Source organism: Pantherophis guttatus, chromosome 7, assembly GCF_059756535.1.
Source record: "Pantherophis guttatus breed Tessera chromosome 7, ASM5975653v1, whole genome shotgun sequence".
In the NCBI taxonomy this organism is placed as follows: domain Eukaryota; kingdom Metazoa; phylum Chordata; class Lepidosauria; order Squamata; family Colubridae; genus Pantherophis; species Pantherophis guttatus.
Window position 1 is genome coordinate 6,397,977 of NC_142069.1, and position 13,924 is coordinate 6,411,900.

At 44.1% G+C, this 13,924-nt stretch overlaps 1 protein-coding gene across 2 annotated transcripts in view; it reads left to right on the forward strand.

The window, feature by feature from the left end:
- The first annotated feature begins 725 nt into the window (after nucleotides 1-725).
- The window catches only part of TAF3 (TATA-box binding protein associated factor 3), a 182,463-nt gene continuing 169,264 nt past the window's right edge, over nucleotides 726-13,924 (forward strand). For both annotated transcript variants that reach the window (XM_034436650.3, XM_034436651.3), the window contains exons 1-2: nucleotides 726-1,091; nucleotides 11,424-11,666. In XM_034436650.3, coding sequence (XP_034292541.2) covers nucleotides 926-1,091; nucleotides 11,424-11,666 — 409 coding nt within the window. In that variant the 5' untranslated portion in view covers nucleotides 726-925. The remainder of the gene's footprint in view (nucleotides 1,092-11,423; nucleotides 11,667-13,924) is intronic.

The following is a 13,924-nucleotide window of genomic DNA, read 5'->3' on the forward strand; positions in this document are numbered from 1 at the left end:
ATCTATCTGTCTATCATCTATCTATCATCTATCTTTCTTTCTATCTATCATCTCTCCTCTCTATCATGCCTCTATCTTGTCCCTCCCTCCCTCCCCTCTATCTATCATCTATCTATCTATCTATCTCTATCCATCCATCCCTCTTATCTCTCCTTTCTTCTACCTACCTCTACCTACCTACCTGCGTATCTATCATCTATTTTTCCTCTTATCTCTTCTTTCATCCACCCATCCATCTATCTATCTATCTATCTAATCTGAACTTGCTTGGAAGCGTACTCTAATATGAAAGTCAGCCAGTGAGTGCTGCAAAAATGAAACTCCATGTTTGAAATCCTTATGAAACTATACATATATAAGATATATATATATATAAATCTCAGCATGATTTTACCCTGCCCTGAGTTATTTATTTATTTATTCATTCAATTTAGGTACCACTCAACTCCAGGCTAACTCTGGGTGGTTCATAATAAAATTAAACAGATGTAGAAGGTATGAAATAAATAGGATATAATTAAAACTAAGGGAAGGACACCCAGATAAGCCTGGCTCTCCAAATAGGGTACACCAGAAAGAAGAGCCGCAAAAAAAAAAAAAAAAATCAGCGCGCCACATTCACACGACCCACTTGGAACCCGTGTTCGAGCCACCTTTATTAAAAAAAAAAAAACCAGCCTCAGGGAAGCAAAGGGAAAAAAAACGACGCCCGAGCTATCTGTGCCACGATCGCCACGGCGCATGCGCGCGATCGATCGATGCGCTCCGCGCTCGGCTGCCGTGGCCTGCGAGACCGCCAGGCGACTCCAAGATGGCGGCCGCTGCAACGGCAGTAACGGCGGAGGCGTGAGTGGGGCTGTTTCTTCCGCTCGAGCCATGGCGGCGCTCTGGGCCTTGCCGGGCCCGGAGCATCACTGAGGCGAAGATGTCGGAGAGTTACTCGCGGTGGCTGCTCCGGGTGTCGGTGGCGCAGGTGTGCCAGGCGCTGGGATGGGACTCGGTGCAGCTTTCCGCCTGCGACCTCCTTACCGACGTGCTCCAGCGATACCTCCACTCCTTGGGCCGGGGCTGCCGGCGCTACTGCGAGCTCTGTGAGTGAGGGCCTGAGGCGTCAGGAGGAGGGGGAGGAGGAGGAGGGGGCTGGGCGCTCGCGGGGTTGTCATGGAGACGGCGCGAGGCGGAAGGCGGCGTTGCCGTGGCGACCGAGGGCAAGCCAACCGCCAGAAGCAGGAGGGGAAAAAAAACAAAACAGCCCAACGCAAATGTTTTTCAACCGTGGCAACTTTTAAAGAGGGCTGGACTTCAACTCCCAGCATTCCCCAGGCGGCGTAGCGCCGGCAGCCCCGGCCCAGGGAGTGGAGGTAGCTGGCTGGGGGATGCTGGGAGTTGAAGTCCACACAACTTAAAAGTTGCCAGGGTTGAGAAACACTGGGCCAATCTATTAAAATATTCCTATATATTATATATACATACATTATATACATTATACATTATATACATTATATATATATACATTATAAGATAGCATACATATATATATATACATATATATGTATGTGTGTGTGTGTGTATATATATATATATATATATTACATATATATATATAATATATGTAATATATTATATATATTACATATATAAATGTATGTATGTATATATATGTATGTACCCTGTTTCTCCCAAAATAAGACATCCCCTGATAATAAGCCCAATTTGGGCTTTTGAGCACGTGACAATAAGGCCAAGCGCTTATTTCAGGGTTCAAAAAAATATAAGACTACGTCTTATTTTCGGGGAAACACTATATGTATTTTTTATCTTTTGAGAGCTGAATGCAGCGAAGTTTCATTTTAATGTATGACTTACGAATAGAATAACTTTATTGTCACTTTGAATGTACACTAATCGGCGTATGCTAAAATGAAATTAAGTTGCATTCGGCTCTCAGAGGGACACCACTTCCAATATACGCTACATAAACATGACAGAACAAACAAACAAACAAATAAATAAATAAACAATGCATATACCCACATATATTATATGACACGGAGAAACAACACAGTCTAGTCCGGATGTGTATATGTACCTGGTGAGAAAAACGAATTTTGTGAGTTTACCAGATGGCATAGGGAACAAAGCTGTTACAGAATCTGGTAGTCCTGCTAGAAATATTTGGAAACCCCCTCCCAGAAGAGAGCAACAGAAACAGACCGTAAAGTATGTGTGTGGGGTCTCTAACAGTGCTTTGAGGTCTAAGCACATAGCGCTTATAAGCGGTATCCTGAATAACAGGAAGCGACCTTCCTATAATCTTCTCCGCTGTCCTTACCACTCTCTGTAGGGACTTTCTATCTGAGGCGCTGCTGCCACCAAACCAAACAGGGATGCAGTTTGTTAAAACGCTCTCCATCGTGCCTCTGTAAAAAGTGGCCAAGACAGAAGGAGGAAGAGGTGCTCTTCTCATCTGACGCAGGAAATGCAGACGCTGGTTTACATGCTTCACTAAGGATGATGTGTGGAGAGACCAGTTCAGATTGTTAGTTATCTGCACCCCCACATATTTAATGCTGTTGATCACCTCTACAGATGATGGTTGTACATAAATGTACACTGATTAGTATACATTTAAAGTGACAATAAAGTTTTTGTTCTATTCTGAAAGCAACCGCTCAGGAATGCAAGCCAAAACAGGCAAGAAAATGGGAAGACAACATCTATCTGCTCTAAACGGGTTCAAATCACCAGGAGCAGATGGATTACCTCCAAGGGTACTGAAGGAGCTGGCAGACATGATCTCAGAACCACTGAACCATGAGGGTCCTTGGTGCATTCTCAGCCTGGCTGTTTTCTTGCATTAACCAAATTAAGTAACATCATCAGTGCTACTAGTAGTCTACTGGCACCGATGATGTTATCCAGTTGGGTAATGAAATGTCTTCAAGAAAACAGCCAAGCTTAGAAGACACCAAGGACCCCAATTTCAATCCTGAGCTACAAATACAGGTAGTCCCTGATTTAAGACCACAATTTAGCTCAAAATTTCTGTTGGTAAGTGAAACATTTCACTGAATTATGCCCTGTTTTACTATCTTTCTCTTGCCACAGTTGTTAAGCGAATTACTGCAACTGTTAAGTTCGTAACAGAACCCCGTTAACAAAGAGTGACCTTGTCTTTCAAATGCAGATGGACAGCTGAATCTTGTTCTCCTATGTTGTGCCATGCGTTGCTGAAGTGGTTGTTTTGTTTCTCCAATGTACAGATCTGCATATCTCTCACTGTGTTGTGTTGCATATATCTTCTTGCTCAGTTTGTGTCTGGGTGTTTTGTCCTTAGGGAGGACAATCTTCTGCCCTATTGTACTCTTGGGTTTAAAGTGTGCATGTATGTTGTGTTGGTTGAAAATCCTCCTGAAGTTTTCAGATATTCCTGCAATGTACGGAATGACAACGTTGCTTCGTTTGTAGTTCTCTTCTTTTGTCTGTTATGGAGGAGCTCCTGCTGGGTCTTTTCCTGCATTTGATGAAGGCCCAGTTAGGATAGCCACAAGTTCTGAAGGCTTCCTTGACATGCTTAGATCTTTTTCTTTTCCCTCTTTGCTGGTAGGCAAACCTTCAAAACTCCCATTTTTCTTCCTCGCTGCTCCGACACTCCACCAATTGGGTTTTCTTCACTGCCATTAGATCGACTGAGTGCCATTCAAAATTTCCTCCACAGCTTGGTCCCGCCCACTCCATCTGCGCATGTCCAGTCTTTTCACTCAGTCGCTGGTGATCAGACTAGAGTGCCATTGTCTCTTCTTTTTAGCGACTATTTCATGCTTAAATTTTGAGTATTTTGGATTGGCGATTTAAATCGTTGAGGGCTGCGATCTTGGAGTGTTTTCCACGCTGTGCGAACAGGCATTTTTCCCGGCTGGGGCACCTGCCGCCGTTATTAATTGCGGAATTTGTCAGCGCTTCAGGGGAACTCGGGCTTTCCTCTCAGCAGCCATTTGCCACGAGCGAGGAGCTGGTTACCTGGCGCGCCAGCAGTGTTCCAGTGGGTGGTGAGAATCAAAATGTAAATTCTGATCTCTTTGTGTGAGTTTTCTGTAAACTAAAGTGTTGAGGCTTCTGTCTTCCTTAATGTGCACTGCACAGTCCAGGAAAACCAGGCGGTTTTCCTTCACATCTTCCGGTGTGAACTTAATGTACCTGTCCACAGAGCTGGTGTGTTTGATGAAGGCTTCCAAGAGTTTAGCTGCAAGAAGAGGTCTGTACTCTACAGTCTTTGTAGATCTCAAATCAACTTTCAAAGATCAGTCCTTTGGGAGACGTTAAGCAACACAAATCCAGACAGGCGTCTCCTGTTCCTAATTCAATACATCTATAATGCTTCAGTTGGAATTGTTTTATTTATTTATATTCTGCCTTTATTAATTTTAGAAATAATTCAAGGCAGCAAACATACCTCATGCTCCTTCCTCCTCCTATTTTCTTCTCAACAACAACCCCGTCAGGTGAGGTGAGCTGAGAGTGAGTGACTGGCCCAAAGACACCCAACCAGAAGGGCAGTTTCTAAATTAGATTGTTGTTGTTGTTAGTTGCGAAGTCGTGTCCGATCCATCGTGACCCCATGGGCAACGTTCCTCCAGGCTTTCCTGTCCTCCACCATCCCCTGGAGTCCATTTAAGCTCACGCCGACTGCTTCAGTGACTCCATCCAGCCACCTCGTTCTCTGTCGTCCCCTTCTTCTTTTGCCCTCCATCTTTCCCAGCATTCGGCTCTTCTCCAGGGAGTCCTTCCTTCTCATTCGGTGGCCAAAGTGTTTGAGTTTCATCTTCAGGATCTGGCCTTCTCAAGAGCAGTCAGGGTTGATCTCCCCTAGGACTGACCAGTTGGATCTCCTTGCAGTCCAAGGGACTCGCAGGAGTCTTCTCCAGCATCATAGTTCAAAGGCCTCAATTCTTTGGCGCTCAGCCTTCCTTATGGTCCAAATTTCACAGCCATCCATTGCAACTGGGAAAACCATAGCCTTGACTATATGCACTTTTGTTGGCAGGATGATGTCTCTGCTTTTTAGTACACTGTCTAGATTTGCCATGGCTTTCCTCCCCAGGAGCAAGCGTCTTTTAATTTCTTGGCTGCGGTCTCCACCTGCGGTGATCTTGGAGTCCAGCTAAATTAGATAGGAGATATGATAGATGGATGGATGGATGGATGGATGGATGGATGGATGGATGGATGGGAGGGAGGGAGGGAGGGAGGGAGGGAGGGAGGGAAGGAAGGAAGGAAGGAAGGAAGGAAGGAAGGAAGGAAGGAAGGAAGGAAGATAGATACACACACACATACACCCTGTTCCCCCCAAAATAAGACATCCCCTGATAATAAGCCCAATTGGGCTTTTGAGTGCATGGCAATAAGGCCAAGCGCTTATTTCAAGGTTCAAAAAAATATAAGACAGGGTCTTATTTTCGGGGAAACACAGAATATGTACATAGAGAGAGAAACAGGGAGAGAGGGAGGGAGGGAGAGAGAAAAAGAGAAAGAGAAAAAACAGGGCAACAAAAAGCAGAGGTGAGAACACGGCTACTAATATTCACCTATTTTCTCAAGTGCCGCTTTCCTTATCGGGATTGATTCCATGAAGTCCTGACAGACCGATTTCAGCCTTCTGATCTGTCCCCGTCCACACACACACACAAACACAGCCAGCCGAGGGTTAAGGAAGCACTTGGAACACACCCAGTTTCTTTATCTCCAACTTGGCAGCGATAGACACACCGTCTGCCAAGTGCCTTTATTTTCACAGAAAAACAGAAAGATAAATACTCAGCTTCCAAATGTCCAACAACAACAAATATTTCTCTCAGCAGTTCCGAACGAGGCTTTAGTGACTATCCAAGGTTAGTTTTGTTCGTCACAAGGATCACTGGCCACACCCTCTGGGGTGTGGTCCAGTGACTCAGTTCTAATCCCTAGCACGCCTCCTGAGCTGCTGCAATCGTTTATCACGCCTTCGGAGGCGTGCGTCCAGGAATGATGTCTCTCCTTCACTCTCATCCGAGCCACCTGTCTCCCTGCTAATCTCCTCTCCCTCGGCCGGCACCTGAGACAGTGCCAGAGGGGAGGGGCCTGGAGTGGGAGGCCTGGCTGACTCCTCTTCCTCATGCTCGGAGCTTTCTTCCTCCGATGGGATAGGCTCAGAGGGCGGGGCCACAACACCTTCACGGTCAGAAGCAGTTCTGGAGAAAGTGACCCATTCTGCCCTGCTGTTTTGGAATATTCTCTGACCCCAAGGAACCTTTAGAGAAAGGGCCCTAGGGGAGGCAAGCATTCCAGAATGAGGTCAGCCTTATTCCAGTTCACACCTGACACCAGTTTGAACTGGGCAGATGGCTGACCACTTTCCTCTCTCCTGCCTCCCCCTCCCAAAAAAAAAAAAAGAAATTCTCAGTCTGGCTTGATGTTTTACCCTCCTCCGTTCTCAGTGACTAAAGTCTCCATCTCTACGAGAACGTGTCCCTATCGAGACCCGTGTGATTTTATAATAGCAATAGCCCTTAGACTTATATACCGCTTCACAGTGCTTTACAGCCCTCTCTAAGCCGTTTACAGAGTCAGCCTGTTGCCCCCAACAAACTGGGTCCTCATTTTACTGACTTCAGAAGGATGGAAGGCTGTGTCAACTTTGAGCCTGGTGAGATTCGAACTGCCAAATTGCAGGCAGAAGTGGCCTGCAGTACTGTACTTTTTTGGGGGGGGGGGTTGATTTATATGCCGCCCTTCTCCGGAGACTCAGGGTGGCTTACAGTGCGTTAAGCAATAGCCTTCATACTTTTGTATATTTATACAAAGTCAGCTTATTGTCCCCACAATCCGGGTCCTCATTTTACCTACCTTAGAAAGGATGGAAGGCTGAGTCGACCTTGAGCCTGGTGAGATTTGAACTTGCAGTAATTGCAGGCAGCTGATGTTAATAACAGTGCTTTAGTCTGCTGCGCTACCAGGTACTCTAACCACTGAGCCACCGAGGCTCCTAATAATGCCCCTATTACCAGCTTAGTCAAGACACTTTCTCTTTCGATACTGTTATGACCTATGAAAGCTTCCCTGTTGATTTTCTTCTCTCAGATAAGGAACAATTCCAAAATCTAAAACATTGCAAAATTCTACCTGACAACAATTAACTTCTGTAGACATGTACTCAAGGACACCGGGCATGGGTAAACTGTGTAGATCTTTTTTAAAAAAATTTTATGTAAAGATAAATTACATAGAGCCCCCTTTTTAATCAAGAGTATGAAGATTAAGATTTTTTTTTACAGACAGATCGTATTGTTACATTAGTGTATTGGTAATCCTAGTCTTTTTAAGTTATTTTTATCACTCCTAAGCTTAGTATTGTTATGGAAATAGCTATTGTATCTTAACTTGGTCTCAGACTGAAATAGTGATTTGGCTGGAGTTGATTTCCGTGAAGAACGATCTGAGAAGTCCAGGATTATAGGACTAAACTTGGAAGTGAAACAGATTAAAAATTTCTGAAAAAGGCATCTGACAAACCACTTCAATATCATGTTAAAAATCTATGGATTTAAGTCCGCAGGCATTGCTTGTCACATATAGGTAGTCCTCACTTTACAACCATTTGTTTAGTGACTATTTGAAGTTACCGTGCCACTGAGAAAATGGATTTACAACCATTTTTCACACTTAGGAGCGTTGTAACATCCCCATGGTTGCGTGATTTACATTCGGCTGCTTGACTCACATTTATGACAGGTTTTTTTTTTTAAATTTTTTAAAATTTTGATTTATATGCCGCCCTTCTCCGGAGACTCAGGGCGGCTTACAAGGCGTCAAGCAATAGCCTTCATACTTTTGTACATTTTATACAAAGTCAGCTTATTGCCCCCACAAACCGGGTCCTCATTTTACCTACCTTAGAAAGGATGGAAGGCTGAGTCAACCTTGAGCCTGGTGAGAATTGAACTCGCAGTAATTGCAGGCAGCTGGAAGCTAAATACTACCTTTTAACAGTAGCATAAGTCTGCTGCGCCACTCAGGCTCAGTTGCAGTGTCCTGGGGTCATTGATCCCCTTTTACAACCTTCTGACCAGCAAAGTCAATGAGGAATCCAGATTCACTTAACAATTGTGTTACCACCTTAACAAGTGCAGTGATTTCACTAAACAATTTTGGCAAGGAAAGTCGTAAATGGGGGCACTCGCTTAACAAATGTCTCGCTTAGCAACAGAAATGTTGGGGTCATACGTGGCGCAGTGGTTGGAATGCAGTACTGCAGGCTACCTCTGCTGTCTGCCGGCTGCCAGCAGTTTGCAGTTCGATTCTCACCGCCTCAAGGTTGACTCAGCCTTCCATCCTTCCAAGGTCGGTAAAACGAGGACTCAGATCGTTGGGGGCAATGGACTGACTCTGTAAACCGCTTAGAGAGGGCTGTAAAGCAGTGGTCCCCAACCTTTTTATCGCCGCGGACCAATCAGCCTTTGATAATTTTACCGTGGCCCACTGAGCGCGCGCAGGGGTGGGACGCGTTGTTCGCGACGACACATTGATTATTTATATATCAGATTGTTTTGATTAAACAACTTTTATTTTATTGTATTTAAACATGCCTTACAAAATAAAATACAATTACATAAATATAAAGTGCTTTAACATTTTAACAGTTAAACTTTAACTAAGCGCTCTAGTTACTAGAATCTAGTGAATCAATGAGAACCCTGAGCTTGTTTTTCTGCAACGAGACGGTTCCATCTGGGGGTAATAGGAGACAATGACACCCGAAGTGTCTTGCTTATGTCCAGTTTATTTCGTTGTTTTATTTTGGTTGCTGTCACTGCAGAAAACCCCGCTTCACACAGATAGGATGTTGGAAAAGGCAAAAGGGACTTAAGAGCTGTAGTGGCAATCTCAATTTGAGCAAAAACAATATACACCTACACCAACTACTGTAAAAATGAGAAAGTACCAGTGAAAAGCGAGAAGAGCTAGCACCTGGGTACACGTTATGAATTATTAATGCACTTATGCACTTTATATGTTTGGACACTGGTAGAATTAATATAAATTATATGTAATTTCACTGTATAATGTTAGAGATAATTTGGGGCCTCTAGCCATGGCTCACACTTGGAGAGTACCAAAACCTGCTATAGTGTGCTGTTCGTATTCCCCCCCCCCCATCTATCTATGTCAGTGTTTCCCAACCATTGTGCCTCCAGCTTTTTCCAAACTACAACTTCCAGCATGCCTGGAGGGCCAGAGGCTGTCTGGGTATGCTGGGAGTTGTAGTTTTGCAACAGCTGGAGGCACCCTGCTTGGGAAAAATGGAGCTATGCTTGTCCTCTCTTTCTGCCTATCTATGCATCTATCTATATCAGTGTTTCCCAACCAGGGTGCCTCCAGCTGTTGCAAAACTACAACTTCCAGCATACCCAGACAGCCTCTGGCCCTCCAGGCATGCTGGAAGTTGTAGTTTGGAAACAGCTGGAGGCACCCTGATTGGGAAACACTTGGACCTCCTCAGTCAATTACCAGGACACCCCCCCCCCAAAAAAAAAACATCGGGGTCCTTCTCATCGACTCCTGAACCCCCCCGCCCGCCTCCCCTTCTTCATCCCGCGGTCCCCTCACATATACCCCCGGCAGGTTCACTCACCCTTTCTAGCAGGCCTGTGCGGGATGGTAGATCACTGCAGGACCTTATCTGTCGCCGCAGCGCTCTGTAGAGGCGCAGGAACACCGGGGAGACGTCTTCTGAGCGAGGCGTTTTCTGTAGAGCCGCAGGGAGACTGGGGAGACGTCTGCAAGGTCGCAGGTACACGTCAGCTTTGGGCCACACGTGCGTACCTGCGCGGGGCTCTCTTCCCTGGAGCCTTTGCGCACGGCCCAGGAGCCTTTGCGCTGCAGCGTTCATGTCCCCCGGCCGCTGCAGCGATCATGTCCCCCGGCCGCTGCAGCGATCATGTCCCCCGGCCGCTGCATTGATCATGGCCCCCGGCCGCTGCATCGATCATGGCCCCCGGCCGCTGCGCGGCCCGGTGCCAGGTACTCCACGGCCCGGCACCGGTCTGCGGACCGGGGGTTGGGGACCACTGCTGTAAAGCATTGTGAAGCGGTATATAAGTCTAAGTGCTATTGCGATTGCTATATATATGATAGAATGTTATCCGGATTCCCAGGATGGAGAGTGTGCATTCCATTATACACACACACATATACATACATACATATATATACATATATAAAGGTAAAGGTTCCACTCGCACATATGTGCTAGTCGTTCCCAACTCTAGGGGGCGGTGCTCATTTCCATTTCAAAGCCAAAGAGCCAGCGCTGTCCGAAGACGTCTCCCTGGTCATGTGGCCGGCATGACTCAACGCCAGAGGCGCACGGAACACTGTTACCTTCCCACCAAAAGTGGCCCCTATTTTTCTACTTGCATTTTTTACGTGCTTTCGAACTGCTAGGTTGGCAGAAGCTGGGACAAGGAACGGGGGCTCCCCCCGTTATGCGGCACTAGGGATTCGAACTGCTGAACTGCTGACCTTTCGATCGACAAGCTCAGCGTCTTAGCCACTGAGCCACCGCGTCCCAAACATATATACATATAGATATACATATACGTATATATACATATATTTGCTTTCTTCTCTTATCGTAGGTTTTTTTGTATGTATTTTTCTTCAACCGAGTATTTTCCTACATAAACTAAGTTTCTCAAATTGCAGCCATAGCTCAGTGAAATCACATCCACTATCCTAGGCTTCTTCAGACAGCAAGCATATATTTTGCTGCCTATTGGGAGACTAATATAGATCTATTTTGGACTGATTGGTCCTCAGCAGTTAGCCACACCCTTACCATGTGAAGAAAAATACATATACGTATATATATACACACACATACTTATATACACACACACATATATACATACTTACGGAAAAAACTATATATATTTACCAAAAGCTTGAACTCAGGTATATTTACTTGCTTTGAGGATTCTTGGCACCCGAGATTGTGACTTCTAAACAGGTCTGAGCAGAAATTCTGCCGATATTACTATTTCAAGTCACCTTCCTAGTAAATTCTATTTATTTTATATCCTACTTTTCTGCTCTAGTGAGCACTCGCTAAATTGCAATTTGGTTGTCATTTCAGTAGCCGAGCTAGGCAGTGAAAATCAAATCCTGATAATAGGCCCTCAAGTAAATACAGCCTCGTGGAAGCGGAAGGAAAAAAAATGTTTGCATTCCCCGTTCAAAATGAAGTTTTGAATGGCCAACTTATTTGCTGCTTTTTCAAAAGCCGCTTCTGTAGGGCAGGTGGATACATTAACTTTAAAAAATGTTTGATAGTTGTTGTGTTTTTTTTTTTGTTTTTTTTTTGTCATTCACATTTATTTGTGTTCCAGATGGCCGGACAGACCCAATTTTGGAGGATGTGGGTGAAGCCTTTAAGCTCATGGGGGTCAACCTGCACGAACTGGAAGATTACATCCTCAATATCGAACCTGTGACTTTTGCACATCAGATCCCTTCCTTCCCCGTGAGTAAGAATAATGTGCTGCAGTTTCCTCAGCCCGGAAGCAAAGACGCAGAAGAGAGGAAGGAGTATATTCCTGATTACATGCCACCTCTGGTCTCTTCCCAAGAAGGTGAGGTATCGTTTCTCCACTTGTTGTTGCTGCCTGAGATATCAATATTATGTAAGACTCTGCGCGGTCTCTCCTACGATGATCTGTGACTTCTTGACACGGTTTTCTGGCTTGAAATTATGAAGTTGGTCATGAATGTCTAGAGAGCATCAAGACGGTGGAAGGTTTTCCAAGCAATTTGTCGCGCGCTCAAGACTTTTATTTCATCAAGCTGGCCTGGCCTGAATCTTCTCCCCTTTTAAATAAAAATTTTAAATATAGATTTTAATTTGTTTTAAATTATGGGGTATTTTAAATTCAGCCAGATTATTTAATTCGTTTTTTAATCTGTTTTAAATTTTTGTATTTATGTGTTTTATCTTGTGGCTGTTCACCGCCCTGAGTCCTTCGGGAGAAGGGCGGTATAGAAATTTAATAAAATAAAAATAAATAAATAAAATAAATTTGCAAGAAAGGAAGTACAGTAGTGGCCAAAATTGTGGAAACCTTTTGGGGAAAGTGTATTTTTGAGGTTTGATGGCTAATAACACCACTTTTTTTTTTGGAGTTTCAAGATAATCCTATTCCACTGCTGGAATGGCCTGGGAATAGCCCAGACTTTCACCCAATTGAAAATCTATGGAGCTGACTAAAGAAACTTGTTAGTCAGAAGTGACCCAGCAATAAAACCCAGTTAATGGAAGCCATCATTCAATCTTGGTTTCTCATTATAACAGCTGCAGAACGAAAAGACTTGGTTCACTCCATGGGAAGACGTTGTAAGGCCGTAATTCATGCTAAAGGTTACCCAACTATTAACTGACACGGTGATAATTTTTGTATATCTCGTTTTTTTCTATGGTGATAATTTTTGTATATCTGGTTTTTTCTACGTGTTTCACTTTTCTTCTTTATACTGTAACTGCTATTCTAATAGCAAATCCTTCATCAAGGTTATTGCATTACATTCTTCATTAAATTATCTTTCCATTGATACATAATTTTATGGTACTACTCCCAAAAAAAGTGGTGTTATTAGCTAGTTTTAGAATGTACACTTTTCCCAAAAGGTTTCCACAATTTTGGCCACTACTGTAGGTGGTAAAATTACACACAGTTCAGGACTGGGCTTCCTGCTATTATCTTTCAAGCAAAGTAGTCCTATTGTACCCCATTGGTGTAAATGATTCCAAGAGGGGGCTAGATCTGGGTTTGAATCCTTGCCCATCCACTACTGCTTCACTTGAATTTGAAGCAAACAATTTGGATGTATGAGTTTTCTGTCTGGAAAACAGATTATTGTGAGATTTAGCTTGAGAACTGTGGATCACCACAAGAGGTTGAAGAAGTGTTCCGGAATTAAAATTATCCTCCTGATATTCAATGCAATTTAGAATCCGGGCTAAGGAATATAAGAAGCTGTTTGTCAGGCGTCAGAAAGTTATCAGAGTTAATACGTTTAAAAAAAAACCACTCGGGGAAGAGATGCCATGATTGGGAGGTGACCGTTTCCTTGACATCGCTAGCCTCATATGGTAGAAAATTGTAATGAAGATTTATATATTTCATTGATGACTAGACTAAAAAATATTCAATAACATCTATCGCGTGGGCAAGTTTTTGTGGTGGTCTCTGATTGCTTAATGTCTCATAAAACACTGGAATGCACATAGAATAATATCCTGCAACAGTTTAACACGTAGTATGAACAGAGCTTCCATACTTTAGTTAGTTATTTTATCTATTACCGTATTTATTTATCAAATTTATATTACCAAGAAATTGTGAGTATCTTTAAGACCACTTGCCCTATGTAGTTTCTCCCTGCTCAATCTGTAGTCACAGAGAATGCCTGCTGAAGGTCCCCATTTATCAAAAAGAGTGATGGGAGGACCCCTGAAACGCTTCTCCTCTGGAACAGCTTCTCCTTCCCATCACTCCAAGGCGAGGGTAGCCCCTACCCTCCAGGGTTCTCCGGAGGCACTTCTGACATGCGCTCTGCAGCTCACGATGTAGGAGAAAAGCAGCCGTAGCTGGAGGGCAGAGTTAAGCAGGTCATCAGTTTAGAGTCATTACGTTGCCACAAATGGTCCAAGTCCAACACACACACACACCCCTTGAATTTCATTGACCCTTTATCTGGTGCCAATTTAATATTGAACTTTAGTTGATTCGATTCTTGTCTACAGGCTTGAGCGATAAATCTTCTGAACTGCAGTTTCACGAATGGCCCTGATCCTTGGTGTCTGACATTAATCTAGCCATCTAAAGCCATCAGT